An 18,028-nucleotide genomic window follows, 5' to 3' on the forward strand; every position below is an offset into this window, starting at 1 on the left:
TATTAAGGCTAGAGTAACCAAATTTGGTATCCGCACTTCTGTTAGATCTCACTATAAAACGTATATCTCAGAATTTCGCCCCACCCCCTTCCGCCCCCACAAAGGACGAAAATCTGTTGCATCCACAATATTGCAGATTCGAGAAAACTAAAAACGCAGAATCATAGATCATAGATATCTATCAGATTGCTGAATCTGGATCAGATCAGATAATTTTTATAGCCAAAAGGAACAAATCAATTTGCAGTGGCTACGCAGCGCCCGACGTCACGCTCAGACTGATTTTCTGTCTCTCTCGCACGCACTCTTTGTCGTGTAGTTTAATATTAGCGGCGTCTGCCGCAGGAGAGCCATACTGACTTAGTATCGGGTATAACTGTAGAGTTGCGGTGTACGCAGCAACTCACAACGTTCCCCCTCGTTTTAAATTTGTTTTTTGATAGCAGATTGTCTGACGTGAAATATATTATAATCTACTGATATTTTGCACTGAAATACCAGAGTGGAACTTCACTATTATTTAATTTTTAAGAGATTCACTGAATTCCTTTCGGTTACTCATATTTCACAAATTATTGAACGAAAACATTTACAATCTCTAAACTGAGATTATCCGTAATAATGGTTTCGCTTTCTATCAAAAGCAGATTAATGCAAATTAATTGAAGTTCTGACAAAACACTTTTGTCCAGCCAAGATCAGATTACGAATGAGAATAAGAAGCATGTTAGGAAAACGCAAAATGCAACTACGAAGATTATTTGCAATATAGTTCATGAATTCATGTACTTAGCGGTAAGTCAGATAAGAGAGCTGTAACACGTAGCAATTCGTCAAAGTTCAACGCTAAACGTTGCGTAGACTTTGTCAAAATACGTATGCCGACGTGTGTACTTCCTTTGCTTACAGCGAGTGATAGAGAGAGATCTGGGGGATCGTAAGAATAACGATATGTGTACTTAGCAGAGATCCAAAGAGATCGTAAAGTTAAGGTATGTAAGGCTGATTACAATTGATCCTGTAGGGATGTTCTTTGTATCTTTGATAGTAGAAAATAATGTATAATAATCAATGAGATAAACGATAAACAAAACGAATCTTACTCCATTCTGTGAGATCAGTCAGACCTGAGAAAGGAACTACAAAACGATTAACTATTTAACTAAAGGAACTACAAACAGATTAACTAGTGCGTTGAGTGAACCAAAAACTCTTTTGCCATTTCACAGCTGTCCAAAAGAGAGTGCCATCTTATTCCATAAATAAAGCACATTTGTGATTTAGGTTTCTATAGATTATAGCTAACTCAAGGGGAGATCTTCCTCCGGGGTCTCCTACACATAGCCACTGGACTCCAGCTTTAGGGCTCCCTCATATGTGGGCAGACCCGATCTGTCAATGATTTTGCTCATATCCAGGCTGATAAAGCCGTTCTCGTTGATGTTGCTCAAATCCTGGCTGGCAGCAGGCTGCTCCTCCTCATTCCGGGCCGACGACGTGGCTGCCACAGATGCGTTGTCATTTTCCTCGTTGACATCGGTGATGGTTGTGGTGGTTGTCTCGTTGATTGCTTCCCGTGTTGCGGGTTGGACATTCCCATTTGCCTCATCTTCTGGCTGGGCTTCGCCAATCATGTTGTTGCCGTTTCCATTCTCGTTGTCACAGTTGTTGGAGCAGGGGCAGGGACATGTTGCCAGCTCAGCACTTGCCAACATTCTATTTTCGTTGGCATCCTCTGGCGGCTCTTCCCTGCTCCTCATGGAGCCCATATTGAGGCCGCTTTCCACAGACAAGGCACATGGGCTGACCTCATCTTCCGCTTCCGCCTCGTAGCGGAACTTGCCACACAGCGGACAGCCCTGTCGGTAGTGACTGTGCTGGTGGCTCTGCTGCAGGTATCGACGCCCCAAGGTGTTCAGCCCGAAGCCCTGCTGACCACCGTGCTTCCTGCCCTGCAGGGCCAGAGGTACCGCTGGTGGTGGCGGCAGTGTTTCCATTTCCAGGCAATTTCCTCGTCGGGCAGCAACCGCAGCCGCACCTGCATTCCACATGCTCTTCATTTCCGTAGCATTCCACATGCTCTCCACCTCCGCCCGCTGCAGGGAGCAGCAGGACTGGGCGTTCAGCGCCAGCTGCAGTTCCTTGTTGACCGCGGCTCCGCATCCAGCTGCAGCTGCAGCTCCAGCTGCTCCTCCTCCTCTGATTGCCCCCGATCCACTGGCCATGGCATCCACACTGCCATCGGGCGTTCCACGACTGCAGCCGCCGACCGGCCCGTGGGGATGGTGGTGGGTGATGATGTCCAGCGAGGATCGATAGCCGGGCGGGGGCGAGATCCGCTGCATCAGGATCTGCTGCTGCTGCAGCTGGAGCTGCTCCAGCTGCTGCTGGTGCTGCTGTTGTTGCTGCAGCAACTGCTGCTCGTGCAGCACCACCGCATCGTAGGAGGGCGGCGGCTCGTGGTGCAGGGTCGGCATAACGGACAGTCCGTCTGTGGAGTCGCCCAGGAATAGTCCAGATGTCTCGTAGCACTGGAATGAAGTGTGTAAGGATATTGATTAGAGGAGGGGTTATTTCTGATGGAATCTGCATCCTAAAAGGGGATTCCCGGATCTCTACCAGAACTGGATGCAATTTACTCCATTAATGGAGGGGCAGACGGACAAATGAAATTTCGCGTAAATTCACATAAAAAAGTTTAAATAGCACACATCATAAATTTATTTACTCTGCAGCTGCCCTCTGCCTCTGCCTCTGCCCCTGCACCCCACCCCTACTCTCCACTGTCCACCAATTCCTAGCCCAATCCCTCCTTCTGCTGCTGTCTCTAGCAATTCCTATCCCAAGCCCGCCTCCTCCTGCTGCAGTGGGAGGACTGTCTCCAGTTGACATTTTTGCGGCAGGATAGGCTAACGTTGATTTACGCGGCGCCTTCTGTTCCTCCGTTCTTCTTTCTGGCCATCTCCCAGTGGGCCAACAAACCACAATGAACGGACGGATGGCAGTGGCAGTGGCAGTGGCAGTGGGTTCTCGTGGCTTGTAACTTAATAAAGCCCAGGGCCAAGTGAGTGCGGCTTCTAATGGCGGATTCCAAGTGCCATCGCTGCCGTACCCGCCCCCACCCCCGCCTCTTTTGGCCCTTGGAAGCGGCGCGGCCGGCGCCACGTCGGAGGCAGCAGCAAAAAGCAATTGTCGCGCCTTTTTATACCCGATACTCAAAATGAGTATTGGGGTATATTAGATTTGTGGTAAAAGTGGATGTGTGTAACGTCCAGAAGGAATCGTTTCCGACCCCATAAAGTATATATATTCTTGATCAGCATCAATAGCCGAGTCGATCGAGCCCTGTCTGTCTGTCCGTCCGTCCGTCTGTCCGTCTGTCCGTCCCCTTCAGCGCCTAGTGCTCAAAGACTATAAGAGCTAGAGCAACGATGTTTTGGATCCAGACTTCTGTGATATGTCACTGCTACAAAAATATTTTAAAACTTCGCGCCGCCCACTTCCGCCCCCACAAAGGACGAAAATCTGTGGCATCCACAATTTTAAAGATATGAGAAAACCAAAAACGTAGAATTGTAGAGAATGACCATATCTTTAAGACTGCGGAATCTGAATTGGATCGTTTTATTATTATAGCCAGCATCAAGAAAACAATTTCATTTTTTCTCGCCCTGTCTCTCTCTAACACACAAGTAGCAAAGGCGGCTTTGCTTAGAGTAAAACATTAGCGCCTAGATCTCAGAGACTACAAAAGCTAGAGCAACCAAATTTGGTATCCACACTCCTAATATATCGGAACGAGACGAATTTGTTTCAAAATTTCGCCACACCCCCTTCCGCCCCCGCAAAGGACGAAAATCTGGGGATATTCAAAAATCTCAGAGACTATTAAGGCTAGAGTAACCAAATTTGGTATCCGCACTCCTGTTAGATCTTACTATAAAACGTGTATCTCAAAATTTTGCCCCACCCCCTTCCGCCCACACAAAGGACAAAAATCTGTTGCATCCACAATATTGCACATTCGAGAAAACAAAAAAACGCAGAATCATAGATAATGACCATATCTATCAGATTGCTAAATCTGGATCAGATCAGATCATTTTTATAGCCAATAGGAACAAATCAATTTGCAGTGGCTACGCAGCGCCCGACGTCACGCTCAGACTGATTTTCTGTCTCTCTCGCACGCACTCTTTGTCGTGTCGTTTAATATTAGCGGCGTCTGCCGGAGGAGAGCCATACTGACTTAGGATCGGGTATAACCGTAGAGTTGCGGTGTCCGCAGCAACTCACAACGTTCCCCCTCGTTTCTGCTTTGGTCAAGTTACTTTGTTGTCGTTGTTGTTGTTGTTGCTGATGTGGCACCTGTTAAATGTGCCGCATAAATATCCATTACCCCTCATTCCTACAATCTTTTGCTGCCCCACTCTCTGCTTACCCCATGCCTCTTTCTGTGCCACCTTCTGGCTTTCATTCTTGAAATGTCGCCTTGAAATGTTGGCTTAAACTTGAAAGAGGCCACTGGCGGTGGGGGATGGCCTGTGGGGCTGTGGGGCTACCAGTCTGCCAGACTGCATCCCCACGAATGTCTAGCAGTCTGATTGTGATTCGTGGTTCCACAGCAATTAGGATTTGACATTCAAACTTGAGAGTCATTAAATCAATGAATTGAAGATTAACCAATTTCAGGAGAATATTTGATGTTGCCAGAGTAACGGAACATATGCGATTGGGTATTATAGACTCTTTCACAGGCCAGCATTCACATATCAAATGGCGAAGTCCCATAGAATCCACAGCTCTGTTCCTTTGAAACATTCTTCATCCTTTATTAGAGAAACCGGGGTAGTGATCCCACCTTTATCATTAAAAACCGCAAGGAGGTCCTGGACCTCACGCTTGCCTCTCATGAGATACAGCGTAACATTGTATCCTGGAGGGTCCTGGAAGAGAACTCCTTCTCGGACCACAGGTACGTGGAAACTGTCTTCTCCTTCTCAGTACCGAAGCCAGTCCGATTCCGGAACATTAGGCGGACAAACTGGACTCGGTACTCTGATTACCTCTGTCGTGTTCTCCCTGAGCCCCCATCTGAGGAGGAGTTCTCCACGGAGGCCACGACTCGTCTTCTTAAGATCTTTACCGACGCCTGCAATAAGGCGCTCGACAAAGCATGCCCCTCTGGCAAGAACAGAGGCCGGAAGAAACCTGAATGGTGGAATCCGAAACTGGGTGAACTCCGGAAAGCCTCCCGGAGACTCTTCAATAAAGCTAAGGCTGAAAACGTTGAGCAAAACTGGGCCGAATACAAGGCCAGTCTGTCAACCTACAACAAAGAACTTAGAAAAGCCAAACGAGCCTCCTGGCGTAAGTTCTGCAGCGAAATCGAGAGTAACTCAGAAGCCTCACGCTTGCGCAGAGTTCTCTCGAAGACTACACCCACCCTGGGCTACTTGAAGAACACCGACCAGTCGTGGACTACGTCCAGCGAGGAGTCGCTAAATCTTCTCCTAAGTACCCGCTTCCCTGGCTGCGATGAAAACAGACCCAACTACCTCGCGCCTCCTTCTGTCGCCTCAAATGCCATCTTGAGACTGCTAAGCCAGGAGAACATTTCCTGGGCGATCAGAAGCTTTAAACCCTACAAGTCCGCGGGGCCAGACGGCATTTTCCCTGCCCAACTGATTCACGCGGGACATAAAGCCATTAACTGGCTCAAAATAATTTACGAGGGAATCTTCTCCCACGGGTGCATTCCTGACACCTGGCTTCAGACCAAAGTCGTATTCATACCCAAGGCAGGCAAGCCCTCGCACACTGCCCCAAAAGATTTCAGACCCATAAGTCTATCGTCTTTTCTTCTAAAGGCGATGGAGCGGCTCCTGGGGCTGCATCTAACGGCGTGCATTCCGTCCAGTCTGATCTCAGACTCCCAGCATGCCTATCGGAAGGGAAGATCCACCGAAACGGCCCTACACTCGATCACATCGATCATCGAAGCATCCCTTAATTTTAAGGAGTACACCCTAGTAGCCTTCCTCGACATAGAAGGCGCCTTTAACAACATCCTTCCGACCGCCATCACGGGCGCACTGACGGATCTGGGCGTTGACTCCAGGACGGTGAGCCTGATCGATCAGATGCTACAATGCAGGACGGTTGAGGCATCACTGGGGACGTCAACGTGTACCAGATTTGTCAGCAGAGGCACACCGCAGGGCGGAGTCCTCTCGCCCCTCCTATGGAACGTGGCAGTGAACACACTGCTGCGGGAGATAGAGGGGGGTGGCTGCCGTGTGGTGGCGTACGCGGACGATGTTGCCATAGCATTCTCCGGAAAATTTCCGCAGACATTGTGTGAGTGCATGACAAGTACTCTCACGAAAATGTCGAAATGGGCAGACAAATGCGGGTTAGGCGTAAACCCGTCTAAAACGGAACTGGTGCTTTTCACTAGGAAGTACAAAGTTCCGGTACTGATTCCCCCAAGACTATATGGGGAAACGCTAGTCTTCAGCAACAATCTTGGCCTAATCCTCGATAGAAAGCTCGATTGGAAATTGAGCATAGAGGATAGAGTAAAGAAGGCCACAGTGGCCCTCTATACTTGCAGGAAAGCCATCGGACTAAAATGGGGAATGACCCCCTATATAGTTCGGTGGCTCTACACCGCCATCATACGACCAATCATGCTCTATGGAGTGGTGGTATGGTGGCCAGCCTTGGACAGAAGGACATGCCTCAATAAACTCAGCAGAGTTCAGCGCATGGCAGAGCTATGCATAACTGGCGGGCTACGCACTACTCCAGGGGAAGCCCTGGATACTGTGCTGGACCTCCTCCCTGTGGATCTCATGGGAAAGAAGGTGGCAACACTTTCCGCCCTCAGAATGAGAGAAGCCAGACTGTGGAAAGCATCCGCGGTTGGGCACTCGGGAATCCTGATGAGACTCCCGCAATTACCAGAGAGGACAGATTACTGTATCCCCAGTGATCACCTCTCGACGCCCTTCCAGGTATCAATCCCATCTAGGGAGGACTGGGAGATGGGCGAACCAGGACCTGCAAATGCGGTCCACTTCTACACTGATGGCTCAAAGCTAGACGGCCGCGTGGGAGGCGGAGTCTACTGCAGCGAGCTGAACATCAGTCATTGCTTCAGGCTCCCGGATCACTGTAGTGTGTTCCAAGCGGAGGTTGAAGCCATCAAGGAGGCCATTTCGATCGTCTCCAAATTACTTCTAGATACGCACTTAGTGTGCGTCTTCTCGGACAGCCAAGCAGCTATCAAAGCTCTAGGCTCAATATCGTCGAACTCAGCGACTGTAAATGACTGCCGCAGGTCTCTGCACGAGATCGCAGAGCAGTTAGATCTCTTCCTTATATGGGTCCCCGGCCACAGGGACATCGAGGGGAATGACGCCGCCGACGAGCTAGCCAGGCAGGGTACTACGATTCCTCTCCTACCGGAGAGGGAGCAAGTAGCGATGCCCTTGGCTACGTGCAGGCTCCTAACGCACGAATTGTTCGAGCAAAATGCCAATAGGAGATGGCAGCAAACCGTTTCCTGTAAAGTCTCAAGATTGATATGGCCATATCGATCGAAGAAGCGCTCAGCAGAGCTGTATAAACTCAGCAGAGCACAGTGCTCTGCAGTTACTAGAGCCATTACGGGACACTGGCAGATCGGCACTCACGCCTCTAGACTGTCAATCCCTCATAACGACTTCTGCAGGAGTTGTCGCGACGAGGAGGAGGAGGAATCGGTCCCCCACTTCTTCTGCCACTGCCCAGCCCTTGGAAATCGTCGTCTTCGTATTCTCGGGGCCGCTTTCCTCACGGACATTTCGGACCTGTCCGTAATCAAACCAGGGACCTTGTCCAAATACATCCAAGCCACCGGATGGGACTGCCCTTAACCTGCAGTAGTATGCTCTCACGGTTCGGGCAACGCGAAGGGGCACATGCCCATGCGGCAACACAACGGACCTTTTATAGGTCCAAGTGAGCTTGGGGGCGGGAGGCTCTTATCCCCCCTCCCGGCTACCTCCTTAACCTAACCTAACCATTAGAGAAATTCTCGCCAGAATCCTCAAAACCCCACAAGTAAATACTTATACTCCAAACCCGATCCCAAGCACATTTCCCTCCACTCGTATTTCTTGAATTAAATTGTTACACATTTCTCTGGTGCATTCCGTTAAATTGCAACATCATTCCCCATTGGAGAGTGGCCTTTGATATTGTAACCGTTGGCCTTTCACCCTCCGGGGGTGGTGGTGGCAGGGGCATGGGCATGGCATGGGCAACGCAAAAGAAACTTACCTGCTCAACGCTATAGATTTCCTGTAGGCGGCCTCTGTGCGCTTTTTGATGTTGCGGTGGCAACAATAGCAGACGACGCACAATATGGTTGTCACCAGGGAGAGCATGGCGCTGCAACAACCAACAAGCAACAACAGAAACATGAAATATATTACAATACAAATGCAATGTAATTCGATGCGCCACAGATACACATCCATAAAAGCCACAATATTAATAGATACATGTAAAGATATCTGTTTGCTTGCAAGTGCGTGTGTGTGTGGAATGGAATGGAATGGAATTGATTACCCCAATAGACGATGGCCATAATAATGATAATATTATTACCATTTTCGGACATCTATTAATTCTGCTGTACAAATTGCACAAATATTCATTGTGGGTGTCCTTTTTGGAGCCCTCTGCTCGCATATTGATAACATAAATTCCTTAAACAAATTATTTGTGTCCTCGGCCTCTGCCTCTCCCTCTGCCCCTGCCTCTCCATCAACATCTAGCCTGATGGATTATTACCCATTGTTGTCATTCTATTGTTATTTTAATTAGAATAATGCAGCTATTATAGTTTGTTATTGTAGCCTTGGCTCTGGTGCAGTTCTGTGGACTGTAATTTGTGTATTCAACGATTAAAATTAATTTTCTCCTCGCAACTAACTCTTAGCTTTGAAGTTTGATTGAATTGATTTTGCTATCGTTATGTGCTCATCGATCGCCAAATATCGTTTACATAATGGATTAGGTTTCCAATGGTACGGTCCATTGCGCTGATTAGGCGATCTAAAATCATGTGATATTAGAATATACATAGCTACAAAAATGAGTTATTGAATGAAGTAATCAATAATTGAGTTTGAACGATAGCTTATGTGATAATCATCGTCGAATGATGCGAATGATGTTGATGCGCTTGAGAGTGGGATCCGTATCATCCGCGATCATCTTATTCTTATCGATTAAAATAACTATGTATCTCAATAATTTTCCAAGATAGTTGACAGTTATAAAGTTTCTATCTTTTATGGCATATGAATGGAGAAGAAGCCTTCATCGTCAACAAACAACTGAATTCCATTACGCTGATGGTTTTTGATACACTGTAAAGTGTACAAAGTGTACGTTTTTTTCCCCCTCCGAACCTTTGATTTGAATTCTTTGTCGCTTGTCGCTTTTCGATGGCCTACAGCTCCGATAGTAATGGCCTGAAGGCCAATCTTTATCTTTGCCAATAAATTACCATTCCTTTCGTCCCCTGCCGTGGAATCGTTGAAGTATCATCATCGTGATTGCCAGTTATCGAATTTCCCTTTTAGCCTCGCAGCTGAACAACTTATGTCCGATTATAGCCAGTGATATTCCCCGGCTAATGGTTCGCTTCGCTCAAATCTGTTACACAGGGCACAAGTCAATGACGTCACTTAATCTCACTTTAGAATGCAACAATATGATGTCCCACTTGTCTGTGTGTGTGTGTGTGCGGTGTGTGTCTGTCCAGTCCAGTGTTTTTTGCTGGCTCATTCACTCTCCTAGTACCCTCCTTGTCCTTCTTTGAGCTGTTCATTTTCCTCGCTTCACGCAATTTCTAGCATGTCAACAGTTCATTAGGGGGCCTCCTTTTAGTCCATCCAGTGTTTCAAAAGGGCGGGCGGAAAGAGACAGTCCTTCCCCCTTCTACTGATTTTTGTATTCCAGCTATTTTCAATGAATCGCTAAAGACAATCGATAAAAATATAGTTAAAATAAAGTTTTCTTTCGCTTGGTGGCGCGCGTGATGTTTACAGACATCAAATATATGCAGATACATATAAAAGATATACTATAAAAAACTCTGTTGAAAATTCCTCGTTCTTAGTCCCGTTTTTTTCGGTTAACCCAATTCCCTGAAGCAGACAGAGCTCGTGTTGCACACAAAAAGTGAAACGTGAAGGATGCGGTACTGCTACTGGGGTACGGGTTTCCTCCGAAAAATAAGAAGTAAGAGCGGAGCAATGGATAAGCGCAATTATAATTATGATTATGTCCAAAAAAGGAGGAGAGACTGAGCCTGACATCTTGCTTGCATTGTGGCATGATCTATGTGTGGTGCTGCTGCAATGTTCTCCTTATTATCCATTATCCATCTAAAAGAATGTGTCTACAATTACGGGAATTACTATTACCATTTACATTTAATTTACGAGCGTCTTTTTCATGGAAATTCTGATGGATGGTGACTTTGATGCATGCCCCAAAAAGAAGACTGTAGAATGTTTGATTAGTTCAAGGAATAAGGTATCCTGCATCCATCCCCGAAGTTCTTCCACATTTCTGACAGAAATCAGCAGTGGAGGGAAGCGCGCATTAACATTTCGTAAATAGTGAGAAAAACTTTGCAATACCTGATATGTCAGACACTCTCCCGCATTTTCCCCGTGGCACAGACCGTACCTTCACTCCACCTTATGAATGTGATGCATTGCCTTCTCACTGATTCAATGATTATGGGGTGTGTGTGTGTGTGTGTGCTCATAGATAGGAGCATGCGACTTACCCGCCCAGCAGCAGATTCACGTTGCCGTTGACAACATTTGCATATGTCTGGGGTCCGCCAGCTCCTGCTGCGCCCCCTTGGCCTCCGACACTGCCTGCTGATCCGGATACACCACGCTGATGATACAGACCCAAGCCGCTGCTGTAGTAGGTGGTAAAGGATGATGAGGATGAGCTGGTGCCATGCTCCAGCGACTGGGACTGGGACTCCTCGTTGCTACTGGTGCTGCTGCTGCTTGGAGCGACGGATGATGATGATGATGGGGCAATGGTTGTTATGGACATGACTGTTGAGACCGCTCTTGTTGTTGCATTGGGCGGATTCTGTGGAGTGACCGCCGCGAGCAGCGTTGCATAACGTTTCAAAGACATCATTTGCGTGCGTCTTCTCGGACAGCCAAGCAGCTATCAAAGCTCTAGGCTCAATATCGTCGAACTCAGCGACTGTAAATGACTGCCGCAGGTCTCTGCACGAGATCGCAGAGCAGTTAGATCTCTTCCTTATATGGGTCCCCGGCCACAGGGACATCGAGGGGAATGACGCCGCCGACGAGCTAGCCAGGCAGGGTACTACGATTCCTCTCCTACCGGAGAGGGAGCAAGTAGCGATGCCCTTGGCTACGTGCAGGCTCCTAACGCACGAATTGTTCGAGCAAAATGACAATAGGAGATGGCAGCAAACCGTTTCCTGTAAAGTCTCAAGATTGATATGGCCATATCGATCGAAGAAGCGCTCAGCAGAGCTGTATAAACTCAGCAGAGCACAGTGCTCTGCAGTTACTAGAGCCATTACGGGACACTGGCAGATCGGCACTCACGCCTCTAGACTGTCAATCCCTCATAACGACTTCTGCAGGAGTTGTCGCGACGAGGAGGAGGAGGAATCGGTCCCCCACTTCTTCTGCCACTGCCCAGCCCTTGGAAATCGTCGTCTTCGTATTCTCGGGGCCGCTTTCCTCACGGACATTTCGGACCTGTCCGTAATCAAACCAGGGACCTTGTCCAAATACATCCAAGCCACCGGATGGGACTGCCCTTAACCTGCAGTAGTATGCTCTCACGGTTCGGGCAACGCGAAGGGGCACATGCCCATGCGGCAACACAACGGACCTTTTATAGGTCCAAGTGAGCTTGGGGGCGGGAGGCTCTTATCCCCCCCTCCCGGCTACCGCCTTAACCTAACCTAACCATTAGAGAAATTCTCGCCAGAATCCTCAAAACCCCACAAGTAAATACTTATACTCCAAACCCGATCCCAAGCACATTTCCCTCCACTCGTATTTCTTGAATTAAATTGTTACACATTTCTCTGGTGCATTCCGTTAAATTGCAACATCATTCCCCATTGGAGAGAGGCCTTTGATATTGTAACCGTTGGCCTTTCACCCTCCGGGGGTGGTGGTGGCAGGGGCATGGGCATGGCATGGGCAACGCAAAAGAAACTTACCTGCTCAACGCTATAGATTTCCATATTGGGATCCGTCTCCAGCCATTGATGCTGCTGCTGCCTGTAGGCGGCCTCTGTGCGCTTTTTGATGTTGCGGTGGCAACAATAGCAGACGACGCACAATATGGTTGTCACCAGGGAGAGCATGGCGCTGCAACAACCAACAAGCAACAACAGAAACATGAAATATATTACAATACAAATGCAATGTAATTCGATGCGCCACAGATACACATCCATAAAAGCCACAATATTAATAGATACATGTAAAGATATCTGTTTGCCTGCAAGTGCGTGTGTGTGTGGAATGGAATGGAATGGAATTGATTACCCCAATAGACGATGGCCATAATAATGATAATATTATTACCATTTTCGGACATCTATTAATTCTGCTGTACAAATTGCACAAATATTCATTGTGGGTGTCCTTTTTGGAGCCCTCTGCTCGCATATTGATAACATAAATTCCTTAAACAAATTATTTGTGTCCTCGGCCTCTGCCTCTCCCTCTGCCCCTGCCTCTCCATCAACATCTAGCCTGATGGATTATTACCCATTGTTGTCATTCTATTGTTATTTTAATTAGAATAATGCAGCTATTATAGTTTGTTATTGTAGCCTTGGCTCTGGTGCAGTTCTGTGGACTGTAATTTGTGTATTCAACGATTAAAATTAATTTTCTCCTCGCAACTAACTCTTAGCTTTGAAGTTTGATTGAATTGATTTTGCTATCGTTATGTGCTCATCGATCGCCAAATATCGTTTACATAATGGATTAGGTTTCCAATGGTACGGTCCATTGCGCTGATTAGGCGATCTAAAATCATGTGATATTAGAATATACATAGCTACAAAAATGAGTTATTGAATGAAGTAATCAATAATTGAGTTTGAACGATAGCTTATGTGATAATCATCGTCGAATGATGCGAATGATGTTGATGCGCTTGAGAGTGGGATCCGTATCATCCGCGATCATCTTATTCTTATCGATTAAAATAACTATGTATCTCAATAATTTTCCAAGATAGTTGACAGTTATAAAGTTTCTATCTTTTATGGCATATGAATGGAGAAGAAGCCTTCATCGTCAACAAACAACTGAATTCCATTACGCTGATGGTTTTTGATACACTGTAAAGTGTACAAAGTGTACGTTTTTTTCCCCCTCCGAACCTTTGATTTGAATTCTTTGTCGCTTGTCGCTTTTCGATGGCCTGCAGCTCCGATAGTAATGGCCTGAAGGCCAATCTTTATCTTTGCCAATAAATTACCATTCCTTTCGTCCCCTGCCGTGGAATCGTTGAAGTATCATCATCGTGATTGCCAGTTATCGAATTTCCCTTTTAGCCTCGCAGCTGAACAACTTATGTCCGATTATAGCCAGTGATATTCCCCGGCTAATGGTTCGCTTCGCTCAAATCTGTTACACAGGGCACAAGTCAATGACGTCACTTAATCTCACTTTAGAATGCAACAATATGATGTCCCACTTGTCTGTGTGTGTGTGTGTGCGGTGTGTGTCTGTCCAGTCCAGTGTTTTTTGCTGGCTCATTCACTCTCCTAGTACCCTCCTTGTCCTCCTTTGAGCTGTTCATTTTCCTCGCTTCACGAAATTTCTAGCATGTCAACAGTTCATTAGGGGGCCTCCTTTTAGTCCATCCAGTGTTTCAAAAGGGCGGGCGGAAAGAGACAGTCCTTCCCCCTTCTACTGATTTTTGTATTCCAGCTATTTTCAATGAATCGCTAAAGACAATCGATAAAAATATAGTTAAAATAAAGTTTTCTTTCGCTTGGTGACGCGCGTGATGTTTACAGACATCAAATATATGCAGATACATATAAAAGATATACTATAAAAAACTCTGTTGAAAATTCCTCGTTCTTAGTCCCGTTTTTTTCGGTTAACCCAATTCCCTGAAGCAGACAGAGCTCGTGTTGCACACAAAAAGTGAAACGTGAAGGATGCGGTACTGCTACTGGGGTACGGGTTTCCTCCGAAAAATAAGAAGTAAGAGCGGAGCAATGGATAAGCGCAATTATAATTATGATTATGTCCAAAAAAGGAGGAGAGACTGAGCCTGACATCTTGCTTGCATTGTGGCATGATCTATGTGTGGTGCTGCTGCAATGTTCTCCTTATTATCCATTATCCATCTAAAAGAATGTGTCTACAATTACGGGAATTACTATTACCATTTACATTTAATTTACGAGCGTCTTTTTCATGGAAATTCTGATGGATGGTGACTTTGATGCATGCCCCAAAAAGAAGACTGTAGAATGTTTGATTAGTTCAAGGAATAAGGTATCCTGCATCCATCCCCGAAGTTCTTCCACATTTCTGACAGAAATCAGCAGTGGAGGGAAGCGCGCATTAACATTTCGTAAATAGTGAGAAAAACTTTGCAATACCTGATATGTCAGACACTCTCCCGCATTTTCCCCGTGGCACAGACCGTACCTTCACTCCACCTTATGAATGTGATGAATTGCCTTCTCACTGATTCAATGATTATGGGGTGTGTGTGTGTGTGTGTGCTCATAGATAGGAGCATGCGACTTACCCGCCCAGCAGCAGATTCACGTTGCCGTTGACAACATTTGCATATGTCTGGGGTCCGCCAGCTCCTGCTGCGCCCCCTTGGCCTCCGACACTGCCTGCTGATCCGGATACACCACGCTGATGATACAGACCCAAGCCGCTGCTGTAGTAGGTGGTAAAGGATGATGAGGATGAGCTGGTGCCATGCTCCAGCGACTGGGACTGGGACTCCTCGTTGCGACTGGTGCTGCTGCTGCTTGGAGCGACGGATGATGATGATGATGGGGCAATGGTTGTTATGGACATGACTGTTGAGACCGCTCTTGTTGTTGCATTGGGCGGATTCTGTGGAGTGACCGCCGCGAGCAGCGTTGCATAACGTTTCAAAGACATCATTTCACTGGAATCCGATAAAGACGCGAGGCAATTGCATAACGATTAGCTTTGAACACACATTACAAGGCCATTAGCACGCACACCCAACACACTCACACTCACACGCACACGACACGGCACACTCTCAGCGGGAGAGTGTTCTAGTGCTAGGTGCTCTAGCCCTAAGCAAGGACAAGCACAACTTTTGCGAGGTCTAGCCCTCGCTCTGTTCAGCGCGCGCAACAACACTAACTAACATTTGATTCGAGTGACTAGTCCTCACAGTGAGAGTGAAAGGAACAGCAATAGCGACAGCGACAGCAACGGTAACAGCAGCAGCAGTGCGATCGATGGCCAAGGCAACTGATAAGAAAACTCCGTTACTCCTTTAGTTTGGCACGCGGTGGAGCCCGTCGCGGCGCCGTGCGTCTGTGCAAATGCTTTGGTTGCGCTGCTGCAACTGGGGCCCGGCTTGAGGTTGACTTTGCTGGCTAGCTGCGAGTGTCAGCAGTCAGTGTGCGCGCTGCGCTGCTCTGCCCTGCTCCGTCCCGAGCTTGGCCTGGCTTATCCTCTGCTCTACGCTCTGCTTGGGCTCTGCTGCTCGGCTCTGTTGTGTGCCCGACGAAGTTGCCTGGGCAACCGAAGCGCGTCATCAGCCTTTGGCTTGTGCTTTGGTTTTTGCTTGCCTCGGCTCTGGCTCACCCAAGGTGTAGGCATTGGAGGGTAAGACAGTCTGGCTCTTCGGCTAGTCTAGTTACTCTCCCACTCCATCTCTCGTTGTGAACGCAACTGCGAATAGAGACTGCTGCTTTGGATATCCATACCCTTTATGAATATACCTTGTGTTTGGGCTCCTGCTTTTCTGCTTCTGTTGGTTTCTTTTGCCTTCTGTTTGCCTGTTACATGTTGCGTTGCCCATTTTTCTTTTGCTGCAGCTGTCCCGCTCTTTCTCTGCTTGTGGTCGTGGGTGGCAGAGGGTAGTGGGGCTGACAGGAACAGTCAACTACAAAGGCCAAGTACAGCTATTTGTATTGAGCTTTCTTTGGCGACCCATCTCTTTCACTCTCACTCTCTCTCTCCTGCACTGTCTGTGAGCGATTGTGTGTTTGTGTGTGGGGTTCCTGCACGTTTCACATCAAATTGAGCGCCAAATTGTTTTGTAGGACTCGTACGGCTGTCATTATTGTTGCTTCTCCTGCTGCTACTGTTGCTGTTGCTGTCGTTGTGGCAACCGTGCATGCTATTTAAACAACACTACACTTGTCGCCAACTGACATTTTTCACGGCATGCGGCCATAAATAATAATGCGACTCGAAAGTCACACTGCCAGTCCCACATATTGTGGCAGGCATGAAAGGTGGAATAAGTTCATGTATGTATGTATATCAAATCATGCAATTGAAAGTCCAGAGAAAAGTACCACCTGTTGATACTGTTCAGAGGAAGCTGTAAGAACTAAAAATATTCAGTCTAGAACATTTTCCCTGCTCGGTGTATATCCACTTATCGTAACTAGATAAATGTGTGTATTTTCCATAAAATGATGCATCTGTTGTACATTTACAGTCACTTCAATGCAAGCAATGTTGAAATTTGAAATATTTGAAAATTACCATGTTCCCCACCAAAAAACAAATGTTGAAAATTTGCATTTTGGCCACGTTTAATGGCCTGGCCATATGCAATCATCATTATAATTGCCAGCCGCTGGCAACTAATTGAAATTCATGTGTAATTTGCGCAAATATGCTTTTAATTTATAGCCTTGCACACTCTTACAGAAGACCAAAACTTGAGTGCGTAGGTGTGCCCAATATTCGGGGGCGGCAGTGTGCTGTTCCTGTCGACAGCTGCACACAGTCGCACAGGCGGCGAGCGGCGAGCGACGACTGCTTCAAGAACATATGTAAATAGTTGCACGCCATTTTTACCTTCTCATTCGCTCTACCTTTATTCTTTTCTCCATTTTTTCTGTTTCTGCTTTCTCTGTTTGCTTTGTGCTCTTTGTATGTGTGTGTGTGTGGGCCGCTTTTTTGACGACGGCTTTTGGAAAGTAGAGGTGGCGAAGAGCGGGAAAGGCTAGTCGACAATCTTGAAATCCGTGCGACTGCGACTATGGCGGCTTAACAGTCACACGGCGTAACGGTCCCTATAGTTGTTGCCTACACCTAGAGGGTCGCGCGAGCCCTGCTCAAGAGCACGTCTCCGTCGTCGTTTGTTGTTGTTGTACTTTTGGCGGCCGTGAATGTCGCCAAGGTTGTTACAATTTTAGTTTTCCCATCTCAATCTGTGCGCTGGCATAATTTTAGATTTGTGTGGAGGAAAATTTGTCAATTCAGAAGAAGACAGGCGGCAGGACACAGGACGCAGGAGGGGCAACTGGCCAGCAGCTGAAAAGCTGCGCCACTTTTTGTTGTTTGTATGTCACGCCTGAGCCTTTCAACAGTTGGCAGCATCAGACGGCGGCAGTGGCAGGCGGAAACGTGACTCATTAGAGACGTGGATCCCGTACACACACACACACACACACACACATACAGACATGAGATGATGATGATGGATAGTTTTTGGCGCTTCTGGTCATTCAGTGCGGCACTGCGCACGCGCCAAGGGTAAGGCAAACCGAATTGCGGGGGAATCCTAGGGAAACAGTGCGTCGCCGCTGCAATGTATGCTACATTTCATACAAATATTTTCGACAGGCCGCAATTAGTGCACATGTGTGCGTGCGTTTGTCGTATTTCTGTGGCAACTAATGAGGTTGTCACCGTCGAGCGACAGCAATCCTTTCTTCTTGCAC

General features: G+C 47.2%; 2 protein-coding genes across 5 annotated transcripts in view; one reads left to right on the plus strand and one right to left on the minus strand.

The window, feature by feature from the left end:
• LOC117185865 (probable beta-hexosaminidase fdl) overlaps positions 1-18,028 on the plus strand; it is a 28,026-nt gene that overhangs the window by 4,575 nt on the left and 5,423 nt on the right. The window lies entirely within an intron of this gene.
• On the minus strand, positions 420-15,862 carry LOC117193368. 4 transcript variants are annotated; one of them, XM_033398090.1, is made up of 4 exons: positions 14,875-15,862; positions 12,305-12,455; positions 8,329-8,439; positions 422-2,531 (listed from the first exon to the last, which is right to left on the minus strand). In XM_033398090.1, the coding sequence occupies exons 1-4, from the start codon at positions 15,246-15,248 to the stop codon at positions 1,335-1,337; spliced, it is 1,833 nt and encodes a 610-aa protein (XP_033253981.1). In that variant the 5' UTR covers positions 15,249-15,862; the 3' UTR covers positions 422-1,334. The 4 variants fall into 4 exon arrangements, with proteins under 4 accessions (XP_033253984.1, XP_033253981.1, XP_033253983.1 ...); XM_033398092.1 differs by lacking the exon at positions 14,875-15,862 and adding an exon at positions 13,582-13,681; XM_033398093.1 differs by lacking the exons at positions 12,305-12,455; positions 14,875-15,862 and adding an exon at positions 9,566-9,665 and having other exon boundaries at positions 420-2,531.

Source organism: Drosophila miranda, assembly GCF_003369915.1.
Source record: "Drosophila miranda strain MSH22 chromosome Y unlocalized genomic scaffold, D.miranda_PacBio2.1 Contig_Y2_pilon, whole genome shotgun sequence".
Lineage (NCBI taxonomy): Eukaryota > Metazoa > Arthropoda > Insecta > Diptera > Drosophilidae > Drosophila > Drosophila miranda.

Coding starts and splice junctions, on each gene's coding strand:
- LOC117193368 (XM_033398090.1), bottom strand. CDS start 15,248: ATGATGTCTTTGAAACGTTATGCAACGCTGCTCGCGGCGGTCACTCCA. Junction 8,440..12,304: donor AAATCTATAGCGTTGAGCAG/GTAAGTTTCTTT, acceptor TGGTTGTTGCAG/CGCCATGCTCTCCCTGGTGA. Junction 2,532..8,328: donor AAATCTATAGCGTTGAGCAG/GTAAGTTTCTTT, acceptor ACTTCATTCCAG/TGCTACGAGACATCTGGACT.